Source organism: Rousettus aegyptiacus, unplaced genomic scaffold, assembly GCF_014176215.1.
Source record: "Rousettus aegyptiacus isolate mRouAeg1 unplaced genomic scaffold, mRouAeg1.p scaffold_m13_p_17, whole genome shotgun sequence".
Taxonomy (NCBI): domain Eukaryota; kingdom Metazoa; phylum Chordata; class Mammalia; order Chiroptera; family Pteropodidae; genus Rousettus; species Rousettus aegyptiacus.
In genome coordinates this window covers 36,044,612-36,069,956 of record NW_023416292.1, presented here as the reverse complement: position 1 = coordinate 36,069,956, position 25,345 = coordinate 36,044,612, and the positions used below count along the sequence as shown (strand labels likewise).

The window sequence follows — 25,345 nt, the reverse complement described above, 5'->3', positions numbered from 1 at the left end:
AAGAAGCCCAAGGTTTTTGCCATGTGGTCTATCCAAGACTGAAACTCAACACGCTCATTCTAAATTAAACTTCCTGCTGCCTAAGTACATCTGAAAGTCAGGAATGTGTTTATGGAGTGCTTTGCTTCTCTGGATATGAATATTCACACTCCCCTAATGTATGAACTTATTACCAGTGTCAAACTAGATATTACTGGGAAATGGCAGAACACACCTCAGGTAAAGGGTGAAATAGCTGTTTTCAGAAACCCAAAGAAAGCTGGAGTCTTTAAATTGCTTTAGACAAGCTGAACCGTTGCCTCATTGGTGACATGTGAGTGGCCTTAGCACAACAAAGCATGGTCACAGGGAGTGACGGCTGGCAGTGGAAAGGAGCATCGCAGCAACCAGGAGGTTCCTGCCCTGGGCTTGCTGGTCAACCACAGCCTGGGTAGCAGATGGCACCCTGAGGAGTTAGATCTAGCATAGAAGAAGAAAATGGCAGCGAGGGTGCTATAGGCCACGGGTCCCCAATCCCTGGGCCATGGACCAGTACGGGTCCACGGCCTGTTAGAAATCATGTTGAAAACCTAATCCCCAGTGTGATGGTATCAGGAGGTGGGGTCTTTGGGAGGTGATTAGGTCATGAGGGCAGAGCCCTCATGAATGGGATTAGTATCCTTGTAAAAGAGACCCCACAGAGATCCCTCCCAGCTTCCACCATGTGAGGACACAGGAGAAAGACAACAAACAATCTGTGAACAAAGAAATGGGCTCTCACCAAACACCGAATCTGCCAGCACCTTGATCTTGGACTTCCTACCTCCAGAACTGCGAGAAATAAATTTCTGTTGTTTTTAAGCCACCCAGTCTATGGTACGTTGTTATAGCAGCTGAACGGACTAAGACAGGGGATGAGACAGCCGAGCTTGCTGGGTTTCCAAACGCGTGTGAGACATCCCAAGGGCTCCATAAACAGATGTAAGCTTCTTCCAAACCATGGAAATTCAGACAGAGCAAGGGGAGTAAATTTTAAGATAGTGTGCTGACATGGCTTGGTAAATACAGGCTCTACAAATAAGAGACTGTTTTCTTTCTTTTTCCTCCAACTTACGTGATTTCATGAATAATGTTTTTAGCTGGTTATATTCAAAAGAATCCTGTTTTGATTATGATTCTTGTTATTTACCTCCTATTGCCAAAACAAAGGCAAAATACAAAATGGCCTGTGCACTGTTATTATGACTACCTAAAAATATGCAAGCATAATGACAGACTAAAAGGTAAGGATCAGAGAAAGAAAGAATTATCTTTAAAACTTAGAGACATGTGATATTTAAAACTAAAATTCATTGTCTTTATAGATATTCTAGTCATGACAATTCTTAGTCATTGATATTTCAGAACAAGTTTTATTCAGAATCTTTTATCAAAACAGTTTAGAAATAAATAACATTACTTTCTCCATAAAAATGTCAGATTTGGCAATTAATTATACACTACTATCTCAGTGAGCCCCCTATTCTCTAAATGTTGCTTCCTCGTTTCAAATGTGTTGGGAAATAGATGTACACCTGAGCACAAAAGCAATGGTTCTTAAAGTGAACGAAGACTTTCTCTTTGAATGTTATCAGTTCAATAAAGTTTTATCCAGAAAGGGTTGTAAAAATGTAACTCGGAGTCTGTTATTAAATAAAAGGACAAAGCTACAACTCTGGTCTAGGGCAAAGTGAAGGAATTGGGCCAGTATGTGGAGTGTCACAAGCCCCATAGAAACGCAACTTGATTGACTGACTCCTTTTTTCTATCCTTCTTGATGCCCTCTCTTTCCACCCACACCTTCGGCCCCTCACCTGCTCCCCATCTCAAGTGGACCACTGTTCTTGAGGTGTTTATGTGGAGAGGAGACTACAAATTTTCCTTTGGCTCCAGTTCACAATTAAGACTAACTGGTGTAAGTGTGAGAGAAGGCACAAAAACAGAAACGTCTCTCGGTGTAAAGAGCTTTATAATTATTGCAGCACGTCCCCAACTGTTCTCAGAAGAGGGGAAAACATTCCTTGGCCAAATGTTTGGAAAATTCCGGGTTAAACAAAATGTAAAATTCCCCTCCTCCTTGTTTTTTGCAGAGCTCTTATTATGAAAATTTATACGATGACTCTCCAAGAGTGGACAACTGTGTAAAATATTTCCCTAATATAATTGACCTTGGAACTTTTTTCTTTAAATTATCACTTCCCAAATTGGAACACATTTTGGGACCTATTGAGTTCAAATATTCTAATGATGTGGTGATCACCCCTTTGCTGGCATGTTTCATGAAAGATTAACCCTCTTGAGGATGATGTAAAAGGAGATTCTCCCCATTGAATCAACAGCTTCCGAGGTCACTTTCAACTTAACATGCCATTATTCCATGGTTACGGATGATTGCCTCATGCCTGAAATCTGAATTTTTCTATCTTCGATATTTCATTTTATTACTTACTTTTTTTAAAAAAAGGGGAGGAAGTTTCACGCATTAATTAAGTGGTAAACATAACTGGGCGGTGACGATTGGATTATTTTTTCCTCAACCTACATAAGGTCATCCGCTCCCAGGATCAGACGACAAGAGCTTTCTTAGTCAAAAAACCAATCCTTCCTCCACCCCACGAACCGTCCAGGTCCGACACCCCACCCAACCTTGTGGCTTCCTTTCAGACATTTACCTGTGAGACTCATCGTAACCTAAAATACTCCTGATTTTTTTCCGGGGAAAATGAGAATTAAATACTTTACTGTCTCAAAGGAATACTGTCATCAATAACATGAGGAGGGCTGGAAAGGGACAAAGACAGTCACTGTCCGAAGCCATGCTAAGAGGAAGTGCCTACTGCCACGAGAATCGCCAGGGAGGCTCTGTGGAATGGAATCATTCGGAACTGAGGATGAGGGCAGGAAACACTGAGGAAGTTTTGGAACAGCGAGAGCCAGTTAAATTCAGGTTTAGGGCAAACATCTGGTCAAGCCATCGACACCTGAATTCAGAGATCGATACTTTCAAAACGATGAAGGTGGCTGGGATTACAGGTTGAACTTGCAGTGTGGCAACCAATAAACCCTTTCTGTGTAAAAACGGCTCTGGATAAATAAATTGTGTCTATCTGGGATTTGGGGCTATTTTATTAAAACACGGAAACTGAAAAGAGGATTTAATGAATTTTTTTGTACATTTTAAAAACAGATGAAATATATCAATTTTTTGGTGGGGATGGCAGACAATAACTCAAGAAATAAAAAAGCTGACTATTTCTATAACCATTCGATTTGATCAACATTTCAAAATCTTCTCATAAAGAAAACTAAATCCAGAGAGCCTCGTAGGCAAATTCCACCAAATATTCGAGTAAAAAATAACTCTAATCTATATAAACTCTTCCAGATAACATAAAAAGAAGAAACATGCCCCAACTCCTATTCCCAACGCCATACCCAACCCAGACAAACACAGCACACCCAAGTTGGGCTCTACTGAAGAACATATCCTGAGAAAAAATATTATACCTTGAATCCCAAAATGCATAAAATGATTATATAGATGATCACAATGGTTTTTCTTCTCAAGAATGAAAGTTTGACTTAAAATTAAACATCGGTTAATCTAAGTGATTATTTCAATAGATATAAGAAAAGCATCCAATAAAATTCAATATCCATTCATGATTAAAAAAAAAAAAAAAGCCTTAAGAACCATGAAATAGAAAGTTTCTAACACTGAAGATTTTCACTAAAGATTTTTAAATAACCAATAGCAAAGCATACTTAAATGCAGTGTTTCCAGCATTTCACTGCCATGCACTGTCTGGCACAAGACAAGGATACCTACTTATCACAGCTTCTGTTTAACATTGTAGTAGAAATTTTAGCCTGCACAGTAAGCCAATAAAAATATACCAAAAAAAAAAAAAGGAATCGAAAGGGACATATATGTCAATATTTGCATAGCGTATCTACATATAAATTCACAGACAGCTACAAATTAGCAGAGTTAGCAACAATATAGCAGTTGCTATTTACAAAGTCCATATGACAATGTCAGTTGCAATTGTCTACACCTCAACAAGCAGTCAGAAATCATACTTTTTTAAAAAACATGGTTTAAGGTACTTTAAAAAAAACACGCACATTTAGCTAGGGGAAAAGAAAACTAACAAAAGATCTAAAACCTTTTACAGAAAGAAAACTTTATTACAAGACTGTGAAAGACCTAAACAAATGGAGAAATATGCCATATTCTGGGAAAAATTTAATATCGTAATGAAAATTTTCACCAAAATGATCTTGAGATTCACTTACATACTTTTCGGCTTTCCAAAATATTATTCAGAGAAACATACAGAAGAAAAACAACTAGGAAGGGAATAGTTAATACAAATTTCAGGGCAGTTAACTTTGGGTGGAGCTGAAAAGAGAATAAAATAGGGAAGGAGCTCACAGGAGGCCTCTGAGGTTTTAGCAGGATTCTGTTCCTTAAACCAGGACCTAAATCAGCAGGAATTTTTACAATGTTTCACTAAACTGTACATTTGGTTTTTTTTTTTTACACTTTTTGACTATCTGTTTCAAAATAGAGCTTTTGAAAAACAAGAATATTAGTAATTTGCCCAAATTGTCCATTGGTTATAGTTCTCAAAAAAAAAAAAAAAAACCTCCCGATGATGTTAAACTACTAGACTTTGTAAGTACCAGGAGGGTCGGCACCAGACCTTGTTCTTCATCCAATTTTCCACTCTCTGGTGCAGTACCTGGGATGGAAAAAATAGCTCCATAAATATTTTTTTAATGAGCAAATTTTAAAAAGCCTCATTAATTCCCTAGAACGGCATGCGTCCATGCCAAAGCCAATTATTCTCATCCTCAGGACTGCGCTCGGTGTTCACATCGCTCGAAGCCCTGCCGGTGTTCCTTTATTGCCTGCCCACTGTCTATTGAATTTCCTCCCTGCTGAAATGCTTGACTCACTTCCTCATATATAGTTAATGAAGTTGTCAGCAAAGCCCTTTCTCATCAGACAGCCCGGCCTGTGTTTCACTTAAGGTCTCATTAGCATGCCTAATTCTATTTCCAGAAAACACAGTTAATTAAACTACCAAACCTGCGAGTGTGGCCCGGCATCACTTTTGGCATTTAGTTTGCATTCACCTGCCAAGAGAAACCAGGGAACCTGATCCCTTCCCTGGGACTTGAGTAGCATACCTGGGGATTTCTTGAGGGGCGGGAGGGGGCGTCCATGAAGAAGGAGTTGAGGTGGTAGGTGGAGCCCCACGGAAGCCGGGCTCAGACATCGGCAGTCCATATGCTTCCACGCCTACCAGCAAACTCCTGAGCCTACCCTGAGACTCAGGGCTCTGGGCTCAGTCCCCACAAAGAGCTGCCATTGCACAGATTATTTCTCCCCAAGAGGGTATTATTGCATTTTTAAGAAGACATTTATGGTACCACCCTCTACCCCATAATTCCCAGGGGCTCATGTTCATGAATGGCTTTGGAATGGGGTGTCTTCCAATGACCTGGATATAGTTAACACCAAGCAATCAGGAGATTTCCATGCTGTTTCAGGAGAAACTGGGGGTCTGAGTAAGATGAGGCACAGTTGACACACATTCGTCTGGCTCACTCTCAGGCAGCCACAGAGACCACCTGACTCCATCAGACACTCCTCCTCCTGCTGCTACTCCTCCTAGGCCTCCCCTCCAGGCTCCTGGGCTACCTGTGTAAACTGAGTTCCTGAACTGGCCCAGAACTCCCCAAGGAAGAAATGCAGATTAAACTCTACATGTGATTCTGAGCTAATTAGATATAGAAATACACCAAATTCAGGAAAATAAACATTAATAGAATTGTAGTTCTTGTACCTCAATTGCTTCCCTATTGGGTTATGCTAGAATTGTGAAGTTGAGGCTACTTCCTGTCCCTAACAGCATGTCCTTCTCTAAACAGCACCATCAGCTTATGGTCCTGGTGATGGAATTCAGGTGGCATCATTTTGCCTGGCAATCTAAGCAGCTTTCCGTATCTTGAAGACATGTCACTTTGAGCATATCATGCAGGCTCTCTCGACCTCTGTTTTCTCCTCTTGAAATGTGGATTGCCCGGGCCTCCTTCTAGAAGTTGAGAGGGTTAGTGATATGACATAAAATAAGATGGGTTGTACAGAGTGGGTACCCAATAAACGGTAGCTACGTGCATCAACATTATCATTATTATTCCATTTCCCTCTCACACTGCCTTCTGGTCTTCCAGTGACCTCGCCCACTTCCTTCCCGGACGGGCTCAGTGAGGCCAAAACCTTGACTCTGAAGTCAGAATGTCCTGCGTTCAAACCTCAAGTCTGCCAATTAATAGGGGTACAACCTTAGGCAAGTCACTTACCTTCTTGAAACCCACTGGAATAACAGTACCAACATCAAAAGATCCTTATCAGGTAATTCACAGATATGAGTCAGTTTGGTTTTCAGTAAACAATAGTCTTTATTATTACTTCCTCACTTCCTCAACTCAGATTCCTAGTATCCCAATGCAGAGTACCTTAATTTATACTAAGAAATAAGTTATTCACAGATTTAACCCTAAGGATAGGTTATCTGTTAACCAAGGAAAGTTTCTACTTACTGGGAATGTTGGAAAGATACTTTTGGAGGAGAGGCTCTCGCTGCCTCTGAGGTCCTTCTCTGCGCATCCACACGCTTTGGAGCACAGCCTGAGACCTGCTCCTGCCTTCAGAAAGGAGCCGGATGACGCCTGCTCTGAATGCTCAGAGACCGAAGAGTTTCTATTCATATTTTAAAAAGAATAGAACGGCATGAGGTTATTAAGCAATTATTTCCTTAATGCAATTCTCTCTGACTTTTTTTTTTTTTTGGCAGTTTTTCCCTCTTAATTTGGCGATTTAACATCTGTAATTAAAGATACTTCTGTAACCCAGAACCACTGGGAGCGTAACTTGTATGTCGACCCTGGGGACGAATGCGGGGATTTAGTGCCAGGGGTTGACTTCGCGGGGGCCCCTGTGCCTTGTGGGAAACAGGAGGTGGAGGGCATCTCTGAGGCCGTTTGAGGCCGGCTGATCTGGCCGAGCACTAACAAGGAAAAGTAGCACTTTTCCTTCATAGTAAAACCCCTTAACAGTTGTAATAAAGTAATCGTGGGATTATCCGTTTACTAACTCCCCTGTCCCCGTTATGCACGCGCGCGCGCACACACACACACACACACACTCGCGCACACATTAGATTTTTACCTGCATTGCACTGGACTGAGTCACCGAAACTTGTCCGACATCTAGCACCATTCTGTCTGCTTAGTGTGCACTTAATATGTGTTGAATAAATGAGCGAATTTAAAGTTTCCAGTGGAAGGGGTTTTGTTTGTTTAGTTTAGTTTTGTTTTGTTTTTAGAAGATTTTTTTTTATGTCCCCCTTCCTTGGGAATAAACTCAGGTGTTGGGTTAGGATTTTAGGGGCCAATAGTTCAGGACCATTCAGAAAGAGGGCGGGGCTAAGGATCAGCAAGCTTTATCACTGATATAGCCAAACTGAAGCATGTGGCCTAGACGTGTGACTACAATAACACCCCCAGACAGACTTAGCGGCACTCACCCTTCACCCTCACCCGAACCATCAAAAGCCTCCCTGGCTGGGTCAGGCCACATGATAGTTAGCAGAAAGCAGATCAAAATGAGCCTGTTCTATGTTCCGGTGAGTCCGAAAAAGTAAAACTCGGAAGAGGGTGCCGGCTGAGCCACACGTGTTCGGCTCCTCTCAACGTCAGTCAAATAAGTTGCCGCGTCCCACGGCCCATTCATGGGGAGGAACGAGCGGATGACGGATTAAGAACAAGGCCAGATGCATCGTTTCATCCTGGAAGGACCCACTTCCATCAGGTCAGCCATCAGCGAGGGTCCAGTAAGCCCTAAACTGAGGTCACGATACTGAACTCACACAAAGGGCGACAGGTGACCTAGAGAGGGCCCTCCACACCTGGCCTGGGCCGCTGCAGGGCCATCAGAGACCACGCGCACACACACCTGCCCAGCTCTATCACAGCTCCCAGCCGGCTGCGAGGTGTCCCCCGGTCCCCCTGTGATGGCGAGGGAGCCGCTCACCGGGCCAGGTGAGAGATGGGCCACATCCTGATGGTCGGACGACAGCTTAGTCTTGTCTGGAAATGGGATTCTCATCAAAGGTCCCTGAGGGGTGGGGAGAGATCTGGGCAGAGCCAGCTGTCACCGCTCAGCCCACTTCTCTGGATTCCCTCTCTCATTTCCCTCCCTGCCCCTGGCACCTGGTCTCCCACCCAAAGTCCCCAGGGCTCTTGTCCTTCATTCCCTCTGGCTTCCCAGAGCCCACCCAAACCTGCCTTCCCTGAAGTGTCCCCCAAAACCTCAACCTTAAGTCACCATGTTTCCCGTCATTATTCTTATCCCAAAAACGCAATCTCCCTTAGGAAAGCTAAGGTTGATACTAAGAAGAAAACATCCCGTTGAATTAATTTACACAAAGGCACCTTTCTTTTTTTTTTTTTTTTTTTTTTTTGTCCAAAACACAACTTAGTAGAATTTCGGCAGCAGTTGTGGCCCCTCTTTGCCTCTGCAGTGATCGGTTCTGAACGTAATTCCTGGGATGCCACAGCAAATTACAATTCCGTAAGGAACTAGCCTTGGGCTGCAGCTGACCCTGAAGATAGCAGAACGGGAGATGAAAAGAATCCGGGGCCTTGATGACATAACTGAGCTGAAGATTATCAGCTTCCTGGAGCCCGCCCTCTCCTTCCTATAGACTCCTCATTATGCAACATAGAGATTTCACATTGTCTAAGGGCCAGGATTAAAATAAAGTGAGGAGTTAAGCAAGTACAGATTCTGCTTTCATTTAAAATTTCAATATCTTGCTCAATATAGATTTTTTTTGCATGAATCATGATTCTTTAAATCGCATTAAAATGGTATTAATCTTAATAAAGATTAAGTTTTTTTGGTGCTCCCTCCCCAAAGTCTGTACCCAAGGCGAGTCCTTCAAACACTTGACCACAGTCCTAGCTCTTCTATTTTCAGTTGCAATTTCGGTTACTTGCAGCCAAAATCCTCCTCAAGGTGAAAAGCAAAAAAAACAAAAAAACAAAAAAACAAAAAAAAAAAAACAGAGTTTTGTAAAAGCTATTAGGAAAATTGATTAAAGCGAGCTTCCAACTTTAGACCTGAGGAAAAGCCTATGTGCCAACTGCATCGTGGGAAGGAGGGGGAGGGAGCGCATGGAGGCGAATCGCTGGGCTGGCCACAGCCCTGCAACCAGCACGGCTCTCTGCCCGGTCTCATCGGCCGTGTGAAACCCCCGAGTCTGGAAAGTCCGCGGGAGGAGGATGGGTAAGGAACCTCAGTGCTGGTTTCCCCGTCCCCTCTTCTCCTTCTGGGTAGAAGTCTGCCTGCTGGGGCTCTGACGCCCCCTCCGTTCCTGGTTGTGTTCCCCTCCAGCCGCCACGAGAAGTCCGAGCCTCCACAGGTCCCGTCTACACAATTTTAAAGCAACTGGCTGAGATCGTGTTGCCAACGCACGTTCAACAGATCAGAACCGCCATCAGTAAGAGGCAGGTGTGTACGCCTTGCTCTCAGGAGGCCCAGGTCTGCGGACGTGTTCCTAAGCCGGCTGCAGCCCGGTCAAGCGGCTTCATCTCTGAGGCTGTTTCTTCATGCATAAAACAAAGACAATAATATTTCTCAAACATGCCTATTTTGAAGAAGAAAGAAGATAAAATATGTAAAATTCTTGTAAGGGTGTCAGATATTTGGAAAGCACTCAGTAAATGGAAAAAGCACTTGTTACTATTATTATTATTATTAGGACATGTGAGTGAGAAGCAAAAGAAAAGCTCTGTATTCTACTAGAAATATGTTCAGGAAAATAATAAATGAAAGGGTTGCGTAGCTGGTAAAGAAGGAAAAACTAAAACGCAACTCAGTTCCACTTAACATGCATCTATTGAGCAACTGTTGTGTGCTAGACACTAAGCTACAAAGAGGAACAAGAGCTAGTCCCTTGCCCTTAAGAAGCTCAGAGTCTAACTGGAGACAGATGAGGCTAAACCTCTAAATTCGACGAAGATCCTCCGACCTACGCAGCAAGTGGAGTAGGGAAGCAAAAGTGGCAGTCCCTTCCGGGGTTCACTGGAGAGCTTCGGAAGAGGAAGTCTTCCAAAGGAAGGTGATGCTAAAAACATGACCGCCGAAGGGGTGAGAGACAAAGACTAGAGGCCTCAGAGGCCGACTCGGGAGGGGCCCCGGGTGCCACGCTGGAGGACCTGGCAGCAGCGTCGGGGGCGGACGTGAAGGGGGCATGGCTGGGAAGCAGGAGACTGGGAGGGGACGAGTGCTGATGTTAGAGCAATGAGCATGGCCATGCGGACCCAGAAGAGAGGCTCTCAGGTGGCAGTATCCAAAGCAATAGACGACGCATTGCACTTGGGGGCAGGTTAGGCCGACGCATTGCACTTGGGGGCAGGTTAGGCTGGCTGTCTCTGAAATGTACCGAGTTTGGGAGGCGGGGCCACCACCCAGGCTGGAGGAGAGAGCCGAGCAGTGGGTCCATGCATAACGGCATGCAATTCCTGTGCCGCCAGGTCTGAGGGTGTGAACGTTGGGTGCCATTGCCAGACCCTGTAGGGCGATGCTTGTGGACAGGAATAGGAATAAGTTGGAGGTGGAGAAAGGCAACTGCTGACCTCTACCTTCCATAGAAACCTGAAAAATGGCATCCACCTTCTGGCCAGTGGTCCAGTGCTTAAATACGCTCTAGAACACGGGTCCCCAACTCCTGGGCCCCGAACCAGTACGAGCCCGTGGCCTGTTAGAAACTGGGCGGCAGGGTAGGAGGTGAGCAGCAGGCTAGTGAGAGAAGCTTCATCTGTATTTGCAGCCTCTCCCCAGCGCTAGCATCACCGCCTCAGCTCCACCTCAGATCATCAGGCATTGGATTCTCATAGGGGCACCGGTCCCTGGTGCCAAAAAGGTTGGGGACCACCGGTCTAAAATGGCCCAACTCCACATCTCAACTCAGCCATGTCTTTCTCAAGCATTTCTATTTTCTCTTAAACCCCACAGGCTACAAGTGCCACAGAGACAAAAGATGGAAACGTGTTCTGCTGTATTAGCGTCCTTAATATCTGTGTGCTTAATCTTTAATATCTTCAATTAAGTCATGAGAAAATAATTATACAAGCCATAATTTCACCATCCACAGGGAAATGATTAGTTTATTATCCTTGAGAGGTTTGTACCAGAGCAACTAAATCTTCAGACAAGGAGCTAATTTAATTTTGGTTCCCCTCCTGCTGAGATTTCATACTCTGGGGTAATATAAACAAAATAAGGGAAAACATGTGAGGTCTCCAGGTCAAGGATATTAGCCTGATTGGTAATAAATAGAAGTTTGGCTGTTTTGCTTCTTAAGTCTCCAGAGCTCTTTCTCACATACTACCTCTTTTCCTCTTAAAGACCGTACGAAGTGAAAATGCCAAAGCCAAAGTATTTAAGTTATACTTGAAGCAAACCTTATTTGGGGAAAACTCTTATTTTTACATATGTATATTACCAAACTTACAACATTTTGAATCATAGAGTTTTATGGCTGAAAGAGACCATTCCACAGAATTTCACGTCTCGTAGGGGTGAAATGAAGGCTCAGGCAGGTCAACGGCCAGGTGAAGCTCACGATAGTGGTTAATCTCAGAGCAAGAAATAGAACCCGGGTTTCTGACCCCCATCCAGGACTCTCTGCTCTACCCTGTACTCTTTCCCTTGCTAGCACCTAGTTTAAAATTCAGTGGTCAAATATAAATCTAAAACGCAGACCTACAATTTAATTATCCCTAATCAAACCCATCTCCTTTATTCTATCTCTACCTACTGACTATATAACCCCCTCTGCTGACTTCTTAAAGGTTGGCATGCCTTTGATCCTGCCTCCCCCTCGGGCTACCTCCTCCGCCTCTTCCCTTCATCGCCCAACTTTCTGGAAGGATGTCTGCCCTCTGGTCTCCTCTTCCTTCCCTTCCCCGGCCCCCTCATGGGTTCCTCAGCCCACTGCCATCGGAGCCTGCTGCTGTCAGTCCAGGGAACTCTGCTCCCTACGGTCCTTCAAGATCTCGCACCTGCCATCGCTGAGGGCCCTATCTTTGCTAGATGTCCCTGCTATGCGCGACGGTGTGGCAGTTCCCTCCTTTTTGAAACTCTGCCACCCCCAGCTTCTGCGATGCCATCTCTTCCTGCCCTCTCAGTCTCCCTGCTGAGTCAGCCAGGCCGTGCAGCAAGGGGCAGAAGGGAGGCGCAACCGTCCCCAGACGTGGCTCCTCCCAACATCCTGCGTCCGTCACCCCTACTCAGGAGTCTTGTTTTGCCTCCCTTCATTTATCCATTCAACAACTATTTATGGAGCACCAACCGCATGCCAAACGACGTACGTGACCCCGAGGATACAGACACATGGCCTCTCTGCCTTCCGTCTGCACCCACCTCCAGTTTGCTCCTCTCCGGCCCATCCACCTTCTGGAAGGGTGTAGCAAGTCTCTGCAAATCCTTCTTTGTGAGGCAAAATTCTCCTCTTCCTTCAAAGACCAAACAAAAATGCCAGCTCCGCTGCAACACCTTGTCTACGTCCCATCCGCCGATGCCACAGTACGGTGAACAAACTCGAGGTGATGGCACTCACCGCTTTATGTCAAAACTGTTCTTTGTTGTCAGTCTCTCCAACACACTGTGAGCTCCGAGAACAAAAGCAACCTCTTATTTGTTGTTGTCCACGTCTAGTGCCCAGGAAAGGCTCTGGCGTGTAGTCGGCGAACACCAACAACACTTGTGGAATTGATCGCTCTGCTTCCAGTGGGGCCGTGAGTACCTTGCTGGTGCCGCCTGTCCACATTTAGTACGTTCTGGGATGATTTCCTGTTCTTTTCAATTGTCTGCATCTCACGACTTCTTTTCATTCTATTTATGTAGTTCAAGTGGAAAAGGCAAAACCTGACCTCTTTTCTTATCCCTCAGGCTCCTCTTCTTTATTAAGCCGAAACCAAGAATATTAAACCACAAAGAGACTTTGGGTTCGAGCCCCTCCTCCTGTAGATAGCAATGAGGACAGATTTCCTGTCGCTGGATTTGATTTATTCTTTCATCCTGGAATAAAAATTAGCTTCATGGAAACAGTACATACAGCCAGAGGTAATTCAATGACTAATGAATGAGAAATTATATAACAAAACAGCGTAATTGGCTATTCTTGATTCAAAAGGCACAGCCTCTGCATTTTACAATGTTTCATGTCCTTTCATTTTTTTTCTAATTTTGTCATTGTGTGGTAATTACATCCCCCTCTTTGAAAACTGTGCCTTCCGCTCGCTCATCCTTTGCCTGCCCCTGAAAACGGACCCCACCCATCCACGCTAGCCATCGCTGGGACTGAATTAAGAAGTCACCTCACGAAGGAGCAGGTCATCGCTCTGCCTCGGGGACACTCCCAGGCCCCCACACAGCTTCTAGGCTTCTCCCCACCCTCGCATTTGGGGTTTGTACCGCGGCCCCCATAACTTTCTCAGTAACATGGATCGATGATTAGCTTGGACTGCCTGTCCCTCCAGGATGGAACTGCCTAGATCGCCCTTCCTGATCCCTGCTGCAACACAGCACGCAGTGCCCTGCCTCGGGCCACGGAGAAGCCCGCATGGAAGCACATGCCATGCGGAGCCCCCGCCGGACGAGAGAGGGAGAGTGACAGGCATCGATGCCGCCCGCAGGTCAGCTTCGCGCCTTTTAAACGCTCCCTGTCATCGGCTTCCCTCAAACCTTAGCTTCATGAAGGTCTGTGCTCCCTGGCCTCTCCCAGCCTCCCCTCGCCTACTAAAGCCCACCTCTCCTGTGGGGACACCCCTTGCCCCGCACGGGGTGGGTGGCGGGATGTGTGTGCTCCTCACTCACCGCTCCTGCGCCATCCCTTACGGGCATCCTCTTATCAAACCCCAGCTCCACCACGGGACCGGCCATCCGACCCCTCACTCCCCTGGTCGTCAACATTTTTTCCCCCGATTTCCTGGTCACTGCCTCTCCTTCATGAAAGACTTCAGGCAGCTGGGTCACTAGAAGTTGTTATCACCCCAGACCGCTTCTCTGTCAGATTTATGACTCAAAATCGGTCTGGCCCAACTCTCTCCTCCCAATTTATTTGCCACCTTCGTTCTTCAAATTCTTTAGGACCGCGGGCCCATCAACCCACACCCTTCTCCGGGCACCTGCCTCCTCCTTTCCCCCTTATTCCAACTTTAATTCCGAGGTCCTAACATCAAACCTTTCCTCTCCAGTATTCACAGTTTTCTTTCCTCTCTGTGCATTCGCAGCACCTGTCCAGTTAAACTCTGGGTGAATCAAGCCACCTGCTGTCCCTGGGTGTACATCGGGGATGCTCAGTGCTGCGGGGGAAAACCAGGTGTGGCACAGCAGGATCTCCCCTCCTGCCAACTTATTTCTTCTCTTCCTCCCCTTCCCCCAGTGACCTCCACAGAGTGAAAGCCAATGGTCCGTCTGCTCTCCACGCTCAGTCCTCACCTTACCCGATGTGGCTTCCAACACATCCCATGTTTCAGGTTTTCCTACGTCACCAAGGCTTCTTCTCATCACTTCTACTGCTTCCTCCTCCCTCCTCTGACCTCGTACTGGGAGCGGTGGGGATGCACCAGCTTCCGGCTCCATCCCTAGTCTTCTCCTCCTTGTCTGTACTCACTCCTAAGATAATCATCTGATCTGGCTTTGAATACAATCCAGATGCTAATGACTCCCAAATGTGTATGTACGTCAAGCCTGGACCCCTCCCCGCAGTTCCAGATCTGCCTTCTTGAAATCTGCGTTGTTATCTCACAGGCATCTCAAAGTCCATATGTCCCAAACCCGATTCTCTACCTCCCCACTCAGCCCCACCTTTTTGGGGATTTACGCAGTCTTCCATCTCGATAAAAGGCAACTCTGCTATTCTTTCTTGGATCAAAATCTTAGAGTCACCCTTGACTCAGCAATCTCTTTTAAACCTTTAATCTTTTAAACAAATCCTGTCGGCTCTCCACCCCGGTCTCCTCTACACCGGAGCATGCTGGAGAGCACTGCCCCTTCTTCACAGTCCTTTCAACGCAACCAGTCACCATGTCATTTCTGTGCAGGGGACAGACAGAAACCAGTCTGCAATGGTTCTCAACCTTGGCTGCACATCGGGTTCACCTGACAGGCAAAGGGGGGCGGAAAGTTTTACAATATCCTGGTGCCCTGTTCCACCCCGAGAGTCTTACTTAATTGGCCTGGGATACGACCTGAGATTTTAAAGAGCAGCTCCTGGCCGCTCCTCAGGTCTCAGGTGGTTCTAATGTGCAGCCACATTTGCAAGCCACTGTGTTAGTTTAAAACAGAGAGAGAGAGAGAGAGAGAGAGAGAGAGAGAGAGAGAGAGAGAGAGAGAGAGAGAGAGATGGAGATGGAGAGAGAGGGAGAGAGAGACAGAGAGACAGAGAGAGACAGAGGGACAGACAGACAGAGACAGAAAGAGACAAAGAGAGACAGAGAGAGAGAGAGACCGAAACCTGGTGAAAAGCATTAGTATTTACCAGTGTTTGTGTCAAGTAGATTTCAGAATCAGAGTCACACACTAAAACAGTATCCCCCAAATTAAAATCTACTGTAATACTTAATAGCAGGAAACTATATGAATATGCTCTATTCCCTTTGAGCCTTATAATTCCAATCTTAGCTTTTATATTCTTTTATTTCTCATTTTTATAAGAATTTTTGTATTAGTTTGAAATACTGATTATCTGGTGAGGAAATCTTTCCACGGGCTAAAAATTGGCCGAAATACCACCAGACCTCAGCTCTAGGTCCTTTTTGTGTTTTCTTTCCAAGCACAGACATTTTTCTGCAAATTCTGAGGGAAGTGAGCTGAAAAGCTTGTCTCAGCAGGGTTGAGGGAGTTTTAACAATTTTAAAAAGTCAGTTTTAACACATTTTCTTTTTCTATTTTTGCATTTTTTTTCCTCCAAAGGCATTCAGGCTGTTAGATACAGGTGAACAGTTTGCAGTTTTTAAATAAGTTAACAAATAATGGGAAAGAGACAACTTGGAAGTAAAAAATAATTGCCAAAAAGAAAAACAAAAACAAAACAAAAAACACCTCTTCAGGAGTGGTGGTGAGAGGAAGGAGAAAAGAAGGGGCGAAGGAGGCGAGGGTCGGGCGCCCCTTCTCGGTGTCTGTTATGGGAGGGGGTCGGGAAGGCAGCTGGTAAGCCGTCTGAGGGGCCCCAGCAGCACATCGCAACCTAACATTTCTCTTCCCAGTCCCATTTCTATTTTTCTCTAATTGAAATTAATTGAAATTTGTAAGTTTGTTAGGATCTGTGCAATTAAACCATTTAGTCTTATTTCTCAAGAGAGTCCCTATGGATGTCATACTTATATATTGAATATTTGTACTTAAGCAGTAACATAACAGTGAAATTAAAATTTAGCACTAAAAAAAAAAACCCATTTACTGGAATTAAAGGGTACTCCAGTTTAATCCAAAACTACAAATTGAGTGGCCTGATTTGCCTATAAAAGTCTTCCTCTGATAGTTATTATTTCAGGGTTGTACCAAAGCTTAATCTGAAACCTAAATTTTATATATATATATATATATATATATATATATATATTTAAATGTCAACTAGAGCACCACACGAATCAATGAAAATAACCTCTAGTAATAAAAAAAATCTCTAAAAGAGAACGGAGTAAACTAAATTTTGAGGTGCATTTTACTTGTTTGTCTTATTTCATTTTTATACTCATCTGCCAGCCTTGTACTTCAAGCTTGAATTATGACTACGCTTCTCAAAATATTTTAAGCAAATTAAAAAACATTCATTACACTATAAAAAACAAATATCTCAAAATATCATCTATGGTCACAATATTCATTTCTGAACATTTAACTATAACTCTGTATTTGACAGGTAATATTTATTTTCTCAATCATGTCTAATTTGACTTGTAAATATGGAATTTTTCTATTTTTGAGAAGTCTAAAAAAAATAAGAACAAGCCTTTCTCTTCAGTAGCACGTATAAAGGACCCTCTTTGTCACCTTCTCTACTGATGGTAACAGGCTGACCCCACCTGCACTCCTCTAACCAAGGTAATGATGCTTTGCTCAGGAAATCTAAATCTGGCTCAATGCAGTTCAGTGATTTTCCTAACGCAGGCAAAGGGAGAAGGCAGCGAGAACTAAGAGGCGCGGTACTTCTGTCCCAGGCCCCTGCAGTCAGCAGAGCTGGGAGAAGACTGCCACCTGGTGGTAGACAGAGGCCATGGCCAGTTACTCTTTATCCACAAGGGATCTGTTCCAAGACCCCCAGTAGATGCTGGAAACCTTGGATAGCACCGAACCCCATATATTATTACCTATAATAGTGTTTAATTTAGATTAGGCGCAGGAAGAGATTAGCAACAATAACCAATAATAAAAATTATAACGATATACTGTCGAACAAGCTACGTAAATGCGTTCTCTCTCAAAATATCTTATTGTGGTGCACTTACCCTTCTCATGATGATGATGACAATGTGAGCCGAGTGGAGAACTTTCACCTTTTCACTTAGAGGAAGCGCTTTACGGCTTGTCTCTGCCGTATTTGAATCGCTGGCATCACCAACGCTTGCACTTTGGGACCATTATCAAGTAAAATATGGGTGACTTGAGCACCAGTGGGGCCGCCCCAGGACAGTCGGTCTGATACCCAGATGGCTACCACGCAGCTGCCGGGCGGGGGGCCACGCAGCGTGGACACGCTGACAAGGAGGTGACTCTCCTCCCGCCGGAGAGGGAGCAAGATTTCATCATGCTGCTCGGGTGGGCGTGCAGTTCGAAACTTAGGAATGGTTTGTTTCTGGACTATTCTATTGAATGTTTTTAATGTTATTTAATATTTTCAGACCGAGGTTGACTGCGGGTAACGGAAACTCCGGGGGGACGAGCAGAAAGGCGCCAGGGCCTCAGGGGCATCGGGACCTGCTCCCACGGCGGAGGCTGGGCTGTCGCTTCGCCAGGAGCTGTGCTATGGGGAGGACGCTCGAGGACAGCAAGCAGTATGCAAACCCAAGACACGAAGTGTTTCTTCCCGTAAATGAAAACCGCACGGTAGTGCCCCATATAAATTACCTCTTCGTGACCTAGCGCTGCACGAATTCCATCTCATTTCTGCAATGACTACCAGTGCGCTTGGTGTGTCTTTTTCTACACAATGGTGAAAACACAAGGTGGACGTATACTCGTCGCCCATTATAATGACTAAAGTTGTACTTTCAAAATTTCCGTACAGAGAATGATTTTCAGCTGTTTACATCTATCTGAACTGACGGCTGTCATTCAGAAATCATTGACGTGTTCAAGTCAGGAGATTGAAAGATGGAGTGCGGGCCAGTCCAGGCAGATATGCATGTGCCCTCCCCTTTGTTCGTCACATTATTCCAGGCAGCTTTATGTTTTAAACGAGTGCCTTTAATTTTTATTACAGTAGCACACGTGTCGGTACCTATTTGAAGGCATCAGCCCCCTTCTCTCCAGTTTTGTTCCCCGGAGGTAACTACGCATAGGTCTGTTAGCCTTTTGGTACTTTCCTCCAAAATCTCTCAAGAAAACACTTCTACTGCTATATCTAGGTCTGCTGGTGGTGGGCTGCCTTAGTGTGGGGTCTCTCGGAAGCCAACCGTGAGACAAGGATTCATGGGCAAGATGGGGAAGTAAGATGGGGAGGGGCGGACCGCCAGGAGAGGGCGCACCTGGAGCCAGACTCCAGTGCAGAAACGGGAGGCCGTGGAAAAAGGAGCCCATGATCACGAGTTCAGGGCTGCTCCTGCCACACGGGCGGCCAAGTGAACTCCATCCAACATCAGGAGAAACTGAAGCAGAGAAATGCAAAGCTGGCAACTGGACACGGAGCCATTGCTCAGCGGCAGGGGTCTGAGCCGGACACTATCACAGCTGTCTCACCGAGACAAGCAAGTCGCTAGCACACGGCGCCCCTCCCCTGCCCAACCGCCTAAGACCATTACTTTTAGTCCTTTGGAAACCTAGGACGAAACACCCCCACACTTCCTTTTAGCTCCTTCTCTCTCCTCCCTCTCAACTTCTGATTACGTTTGCTTTCCCACTTACACTATTCTATAGCTATACTTAAGTCCGGCGTGTTCGGCCTATGGTTTCATTCTAAAAGCACCTTGATGTGACCACACAGCATTTTTCACAGCCGAGCTGGTGTTCACCGTAATCACATCTTTTGAATTTGAGCTTTTTAATTTTTTCCTGAAGCTCATCTTCTAATGTTCTTGTATTTCTTGCCTCTATTTCATACTTTCGCCTAAGCTCTCCTACCAGTGGGGGATCGGGTGTTCTGCTGAGCCCCCTTTGCCCTGTAGCTTCTTTCCAGCGCACCCCGCTGTATTGCTCCACCTGGACGACTCTCTCATCTGCCGTCATCCTGAGCCTTTCCGACACTGCCATCCCGGGTTGGATCCCCTTTTGCCTGTATCCTGTTCCCCCTTTTTGTCCCAGGATATTTACTCCCTGCTTTTGCTTGAATAGACCCTAAGAAATCATGTGTGGGAAATAAATTTCCTTTCCCTTTGTAAATTTATGTCTCATATCTTTAGCTTTAGTAAATAGTTAGATTGCTTTTAATTCTGGATTGACCAAAAAAAAAAAAAAATCACTTTTCTACCGTTTAGGGAAACAGCTGTGAAACCTGATGCGTCTTGATTCCTCGTCCTTTGCAGATGGTCTGTGTTTCCTCCTCCATTTCAGAAGCTTTTAAGATCTTTTCTCTTAATCTTTGGTGTTCTGGACTTTTTGCAATGGTGGGTCTAGACGTATGTGTTTCTTTTTTATTTATTGTGTTGGGCAGCAGCTGCCAGAGTTTCCTCCAAAGGCAGAGGTGGGGGGGGGGGGGAATACCCTTCTGCTAGTGCCTCCCACTGGCCAGCTCCAGCTGGGGGCAGCAGACCTGGAGAGGCTGGTCCCCAGAATACAGAGCGGGGGAAGGGGAAGGGGAAGGGGAAGGCGAGGGACAGATCTGAGCGCAGACAAGCCCAGGACCAGCACAATGAAGGGGACAGTGTCGTAGAGAGGATGATCTCATTTTGCTTTTTATGGTTTTTGAGATTATAAAAGTGAGACATACTAGTCGTAGACATTTTTAAAATACGTAGGTCTACACTGAAGAGTGGATGTCCTCGTGCACACCCCACCCATGACTGCTCTGCGCGTCTCACACGGAGCCCCATCTGCGGCCTACAAGCTTTATAAACACACATATGTGCAACATCTCTACGTAATGCGGTTCCGTCATTTACATCCCCTTTGCTAAATTCTGTTAGGCTGGTTAAGTTTTCATGTTTCCTGTTTTGAGTAGATTAGAAATAATACAGCTATTTCCAGGCTTATGGTTTTGACTCTTAAATATTTCAGTGAAATAGTCCATGTGCATATAAATATACATATACACACACACACAATATGATGATTATGTCTCTATCACCCAGCCTAAGATAGCACAGCATTACTGAAGTATCCAGAATGCTCCCTAAATCATTACCTTTCCCACCCAACAATAACCACTAATCCAAATGTTGCTTTTCTTAAAACTGTATTTTAAACTATATTTTTAAATACTGTATGGGTAACTCATTGTAGTGGGTCTTTTTTTTTTTTTTTACTTTGTATGAAAGGTGACAAGCGTATTTTTCTGCAACTTGTATTTTTCACTTGATATTATAGGTTTTTGTTAGATTCATACATATCGCTTATGAAGCTACAACACACTACCGAGAGAAAATTTTTTTATTAAGAAATGGATAATAAATAAGCACCTTCTTCATGGGTCAAAAGATGTCATTTCTCCCCAAATTAGTCTATAATTCAGTGTAATCCCAATCAAATTTCCAACAGGCTTTATCTTACTGCAGACATTGAAGAGCTGATTCCAAAATTCATACAGAAATGCAAAGAATCTAGGACAGCCAAAACAACTTTTAAAAAGAAACTGCTGCCATCGCGGGACTGGGGACGGAGAAACCGGGAAATGCTCAGCCCGTGAGCCTCCCTCACAGCCCTCTCTGGCTTCAAGGCTCACCCCGCTCCAGCCATGCCGGCTTCCTGGAGGTTCTCTCCACCCGCAGCCTTTACCTGCGTGCCCTCAGCCTGCACTGCTCTTCCCAGACACCCGCGGGGCCCATTCCCGGACCTCCTCCAGGTCTTTACTCAGTGAGGCCTCTCTGTGTGAAATGCAACCCAGCCCCAGCACTGCCTTCCACTTACCACCCTCTGACATAGTACACATTTTATTGTTTATTGTCTCTCGCCACTAGAGAATCTCCACGTGAAAGGTACTGTGTCTTTTATTCAATGCTGTGTCCTCAGCCCCTAAAAGTATCTGGCACACAGTAGGTGTTTAATAAACACTCACTGAAAGAACAATAAGCGTGTGTGAATGCTTATGGAAGAAATGCCCAAGCGGCCCAGGCTTCTGCTTTTGCAGCAAATGATGCTGCAGTGGCTGTGGCTGAACATCTAAGTGCAGAGCTATGGGGCCCACTGACAACCAGAGACCGTGCGCACCTGCTAAAAACAAAACAAAACAAAACAACTCCTAACACCCACCAGAGAGGGTTGAGAACAGGCATCTTCAAGTGCACTGTGCTCAGCTGGGAGCCGCAGGACCAGGCCAGGCCCAGGCAGCCTGGACTTCAGCACAGCTCTGTCCTGCAAGGACCGGGGAGGGCAGACGGAATGCTGCAGGGCGTGTTGTCCTAGCAAGTGGTCTGAATGAGTTCAGTCCATGCCACACTCGTCCCAAGGGAATATGGAAAAGGAGGGAGAGGACAGTTGTTGGTTGCCCACCACTGCAAATATCATTACTCCTTTGGTGCTGGGGAGGGGAGGGGAGGGGAGGGAAGAAATTACATGAGAACAGAAGGGCTGGGAAAATTCCCGCTTGGGGATAAGGAAATCATGCCACACTTCTATACACGTGATCTGATTTAAATCCCAACGAATGAAATAGTGTAAAACACGATCAATCTCTGCTCGCATGAAGCTTATCCCCTTGATGTGGACACAAGACCAAGAGGCAGAGAATCAATCCGGCAGCATTTTCCTATCAAAGGGTTCCTGAGAGCAGAGAGGGGCCCATGTGTTTGTCTTGGAATCCCAGTGGCACTCGAGCTGGAATACAGAAATTTCTTTGCAGTCTTATCTCGTTTCATTTTATTTTTTAAACTGAATTATAAAACTTTTAGAAATTGCTTATCAGTAAACTTACTTAGCTCTTATTTCCCATGACTTCAAGATCAACTGATATTCCATCAAAATGTGGCAAGGAATCTTGTGATTTTGGATTCTCCTTGGCACCATGAACCTCCCAGAGGTATATCCCTAAATGTGGGTTATGGACACCACCAAAATGTGGAATGTGGACATCACGAAAAACATCATCTCATGTCAAAGTGTGTAACAGAGACAATAACTTCGGTGGCTACTCAGGAAAGGCTGAAATGTCTGTCGAGACTACATGGAGTCAGATACGAAACGTACTATTCAAGCCACTGCCAGGGATGTAAGCCGTGTGATGCCGCCATTTTTTCCTGCCTTGGTTACACTATTTTCTAAAAATGAGGAAACAAGTCATTCAAAAACCAAATATATATATACATATGTGTGTGTTTTTAATATAAATGGGAAGTAAATATGCAGTAATGCCAGAAATAATCTGCCTTCGACTCCAGGCTCTTTTCAAAAAATACAAGATCATTTTTTAAAAAGATACAAGACGTACAGATAAATCACATTCATACCTTACAAATGTTCAATAGCAAACCATTTAAACTCATCCTGAACAATGACGATTTTCAGTAGCTTGAAATTTCAGTTGTTCATTCCATAATTTTTATGAATAAAAAAAGAAAGAGCTGGTCATGTGCCTTAATATTGTCATTTATGCACTATTCAAAAGTATAAACAACCCTGCAGATAGAATCCATGCTTATCATGTTTTATAAAAATACTGAGACATTTCTCAGGCATAACTAATATAATGGAAAATATATTTTAGGATATAGTTCACAAAGACAAGACCAACATTTCTCTTCTGTTCAGAAAATAAGAGGTAGGTTCAAATAAACTAAATGCCTATTATGTCACTAGGTTTTCATTAAAATGTTGGCAATTTACAACAGAAATTACTGGAAATCAGGAAAGACAAAAATGGTTTTGGTAAATTAAAAACGTGCTATCGATATTATAAATTAAGTTTTCTATACGATCACACGTTCCTAAAACTTGGGGCAAAAGAGAATATGAATGTGTGTGTTTACAAATTGGGCATTTCATTTAACTATAGGTACCTAATATATAAGGTTAATATATGGTACTGATAAGATATACTGTCCTCTTAGGTCTGCTCTGCCCGAATAGAGAATTGCAAGTTCGAAGAAATTCAATAGTGAGGAGGAAATGAGAATGTCATTCACCCATGATCAACCCAATCTATAGAATTAAGAAATTTCAGATTACCAAGAATGGTCCCCAGAAGCCTTCCTGATTAAAACAAAATCTGATTCAAGTAGGAAACAAAGGACCAAGAAAAGAGAGATGCTCTGTAAAAGCTGATTTAAGTAAAAAGGTTTTGTTTCCTGGTGCTTTTCGAAGCAATGACAGAATAGACAGAATCTTTCAGATAAATTGCTTTGTGTTGACAATGTAACAATAATATACTGACAATCAGTGTGTCCTCTCAGGAACCAAATAACAATGCAGGGAAAATGTAAAAAGACCCACTGAAATAAATATTATTTCATCGCTCCGTTTTATACAAATAGCGATATGAATGGTCTAGGGTGTTCACATGCCTTGAAATTCTGCCACTTAAATTCATTCTTATTTAGCTTAAAGAAAGATAAACATATAAACCCTATATTTATTTGGCTGCTGTAAGGTACGTTTTTATGCAATGATTTTCTACTAATCGCTCGCTCCACAAGAAAATTTTAAGTAGTCTATAAAGACATTAGAAATATATAAAACGATTTAAGTTTCAAGGTTTTCTGATCATCTTGTTTTTAAGAAAAAGACTATTAAGTATAAAGAAACCGGCATAAACTTGAACCATCCAAAACAAAGGTGACTGATTTATAATTCTATGACACAAAACAAATTTAGTTCAAACAAGTACATGTTTCAGATTTAGGATTCAAGGCAGAGATTTGTAGAAAGAAGTAACTAGAAAAGATAAAATATAGTTCTGTGGCCTTTTCAAAATCATATGAGCTTATCAAAACTATGATTTTTAATATTTCTGTATATATAAAATTGAGCCCAAGTGTTTAAAGTGATCATTGATATGCTCTTCCCTTTTGTGGGGGAAAAAAAAAAGTGACCCCTTTTGCCATAGACTTGCAATTTTAGGAGAAAAAGTCACTCTAGGGGTTATTGAAACTGAATAATCGTGATAAAGCAAAAAATTCAACATGTCATTTCTGGGTTACTCCTAGAGTTTGTTTCATGTTTTCATAAACCACGTAACTGATGCCTACAGCAGGGAGCACCTTCATGAAGTTTGGGGTGATGCCCCGGTAAAGTCCTGGTACTCCTTCCTTGGAAATTATTCGCCGGAAGAGGCCAACCATATTCAGCTGCGGGATCCCCTCCACCATGGCTGGGAGACAGACAAACAAAAAAGAAACCAGGTCCATTTTAATAGTCAAGCATGTTTTGTTATTATTACTATACACAACTGTTGTTCAGATGATATTCTAGAATACAATGAAAGGGTGAAATTTATTCCAAGGGGCCCAAGAAAGTGCCCCTTTATATAATTCTCATTGTAGAGCACCTCGTAGTGAGTGCCCCGGTCATAATAATGGTGATAAGTTATTTACTGAGTGATTACTATGTGCTAGATATCGGGTTAATTACTTTATACGCCAATCCCTCAACATAACATTATTAGACCCATTTATAAGTGAGGAATTGGAAGCTTGGAACGATGGGGAAACCGGTCTTCATACACTTAGCTAGCAAACGGGAGAGCTGAGAGCTAATGCTGCTTCGGACTCCAAAGCTCACGCACTTTCTGCCACCCCACACGGCCATCACCACTGTCACCACCCCGTCCTCCTCATTAACCAAGCACCGATCAGAGAACGGTCCACTCTTGGGAGGTAAGGGGAATGTGGGGAACACTTTGGGGAGCTTAGGAAAACAGAGGGTCCCTGGGCCTTG

The 25,345-nt window shown here is 44.1% G+C and overlaps 1 protein-coding gene and 1 long non-coding RNA gene across 7 annotated transcripts in view; one reads left to right on the top strand and one right to left on the bottom strand.

The window, feature by feature from the left end:
• Positions 1 to 10,024: 10,024 nt before the first annotated feature.
• LOC107518301 lies at positions 10,025 to 18,845 on the top strand. 5 transcript variants are annotated; one of them, XR_004955274.1, is made up of 5 exons: positions 10,025 to 10,217; positions 11,114 to 12,897; positions 13,052 to 13,225; positions 13,642 to 13,797; positions 18,007 to 18,845. It is a non-coding gene; the product is annotated as an uncharacterized LOC107518301 (long non-coding RNA). The 5 variants fall into 5 exon arrangements; XR_001598812.2 differs by lacking the exon at positions 10,025 to 10,217 and having other exon boundaries at positions 10,950 to 12,705; positions 12,818 to 12,897; XR_004955272.1 differs by lacking the exon at positions 10,025 to 10,217 and having other exon boundaries at positions 10,950 to 12,897.
• A 3,921-nt stretch (positions 18,846 to 22,766) lies between these two features.
• Positions 22,767 to 25,345, bottom strand: part of LOC107518299 (calcium-binding mitochondrial carrier protein SCaMC-1) — a 30,776-nt gene continuing 28,197 nt past the window's right edge. For both annotated transcript variants that reach the window (XM_016159807.2, XM_016159808.2), the window contains exon 10: positions 22,767 to 24,779. In XM_016159807.2, coding sequence (XP_016015293.1) covers positions 24,595 to 24,779 — 185 coding nt within the window. In that variant the 3' untranslated portion in view covers positions 22,767 to 24,594. The remainder of the gene's footprint in view (positions 24,780 to 25,345) is intronic.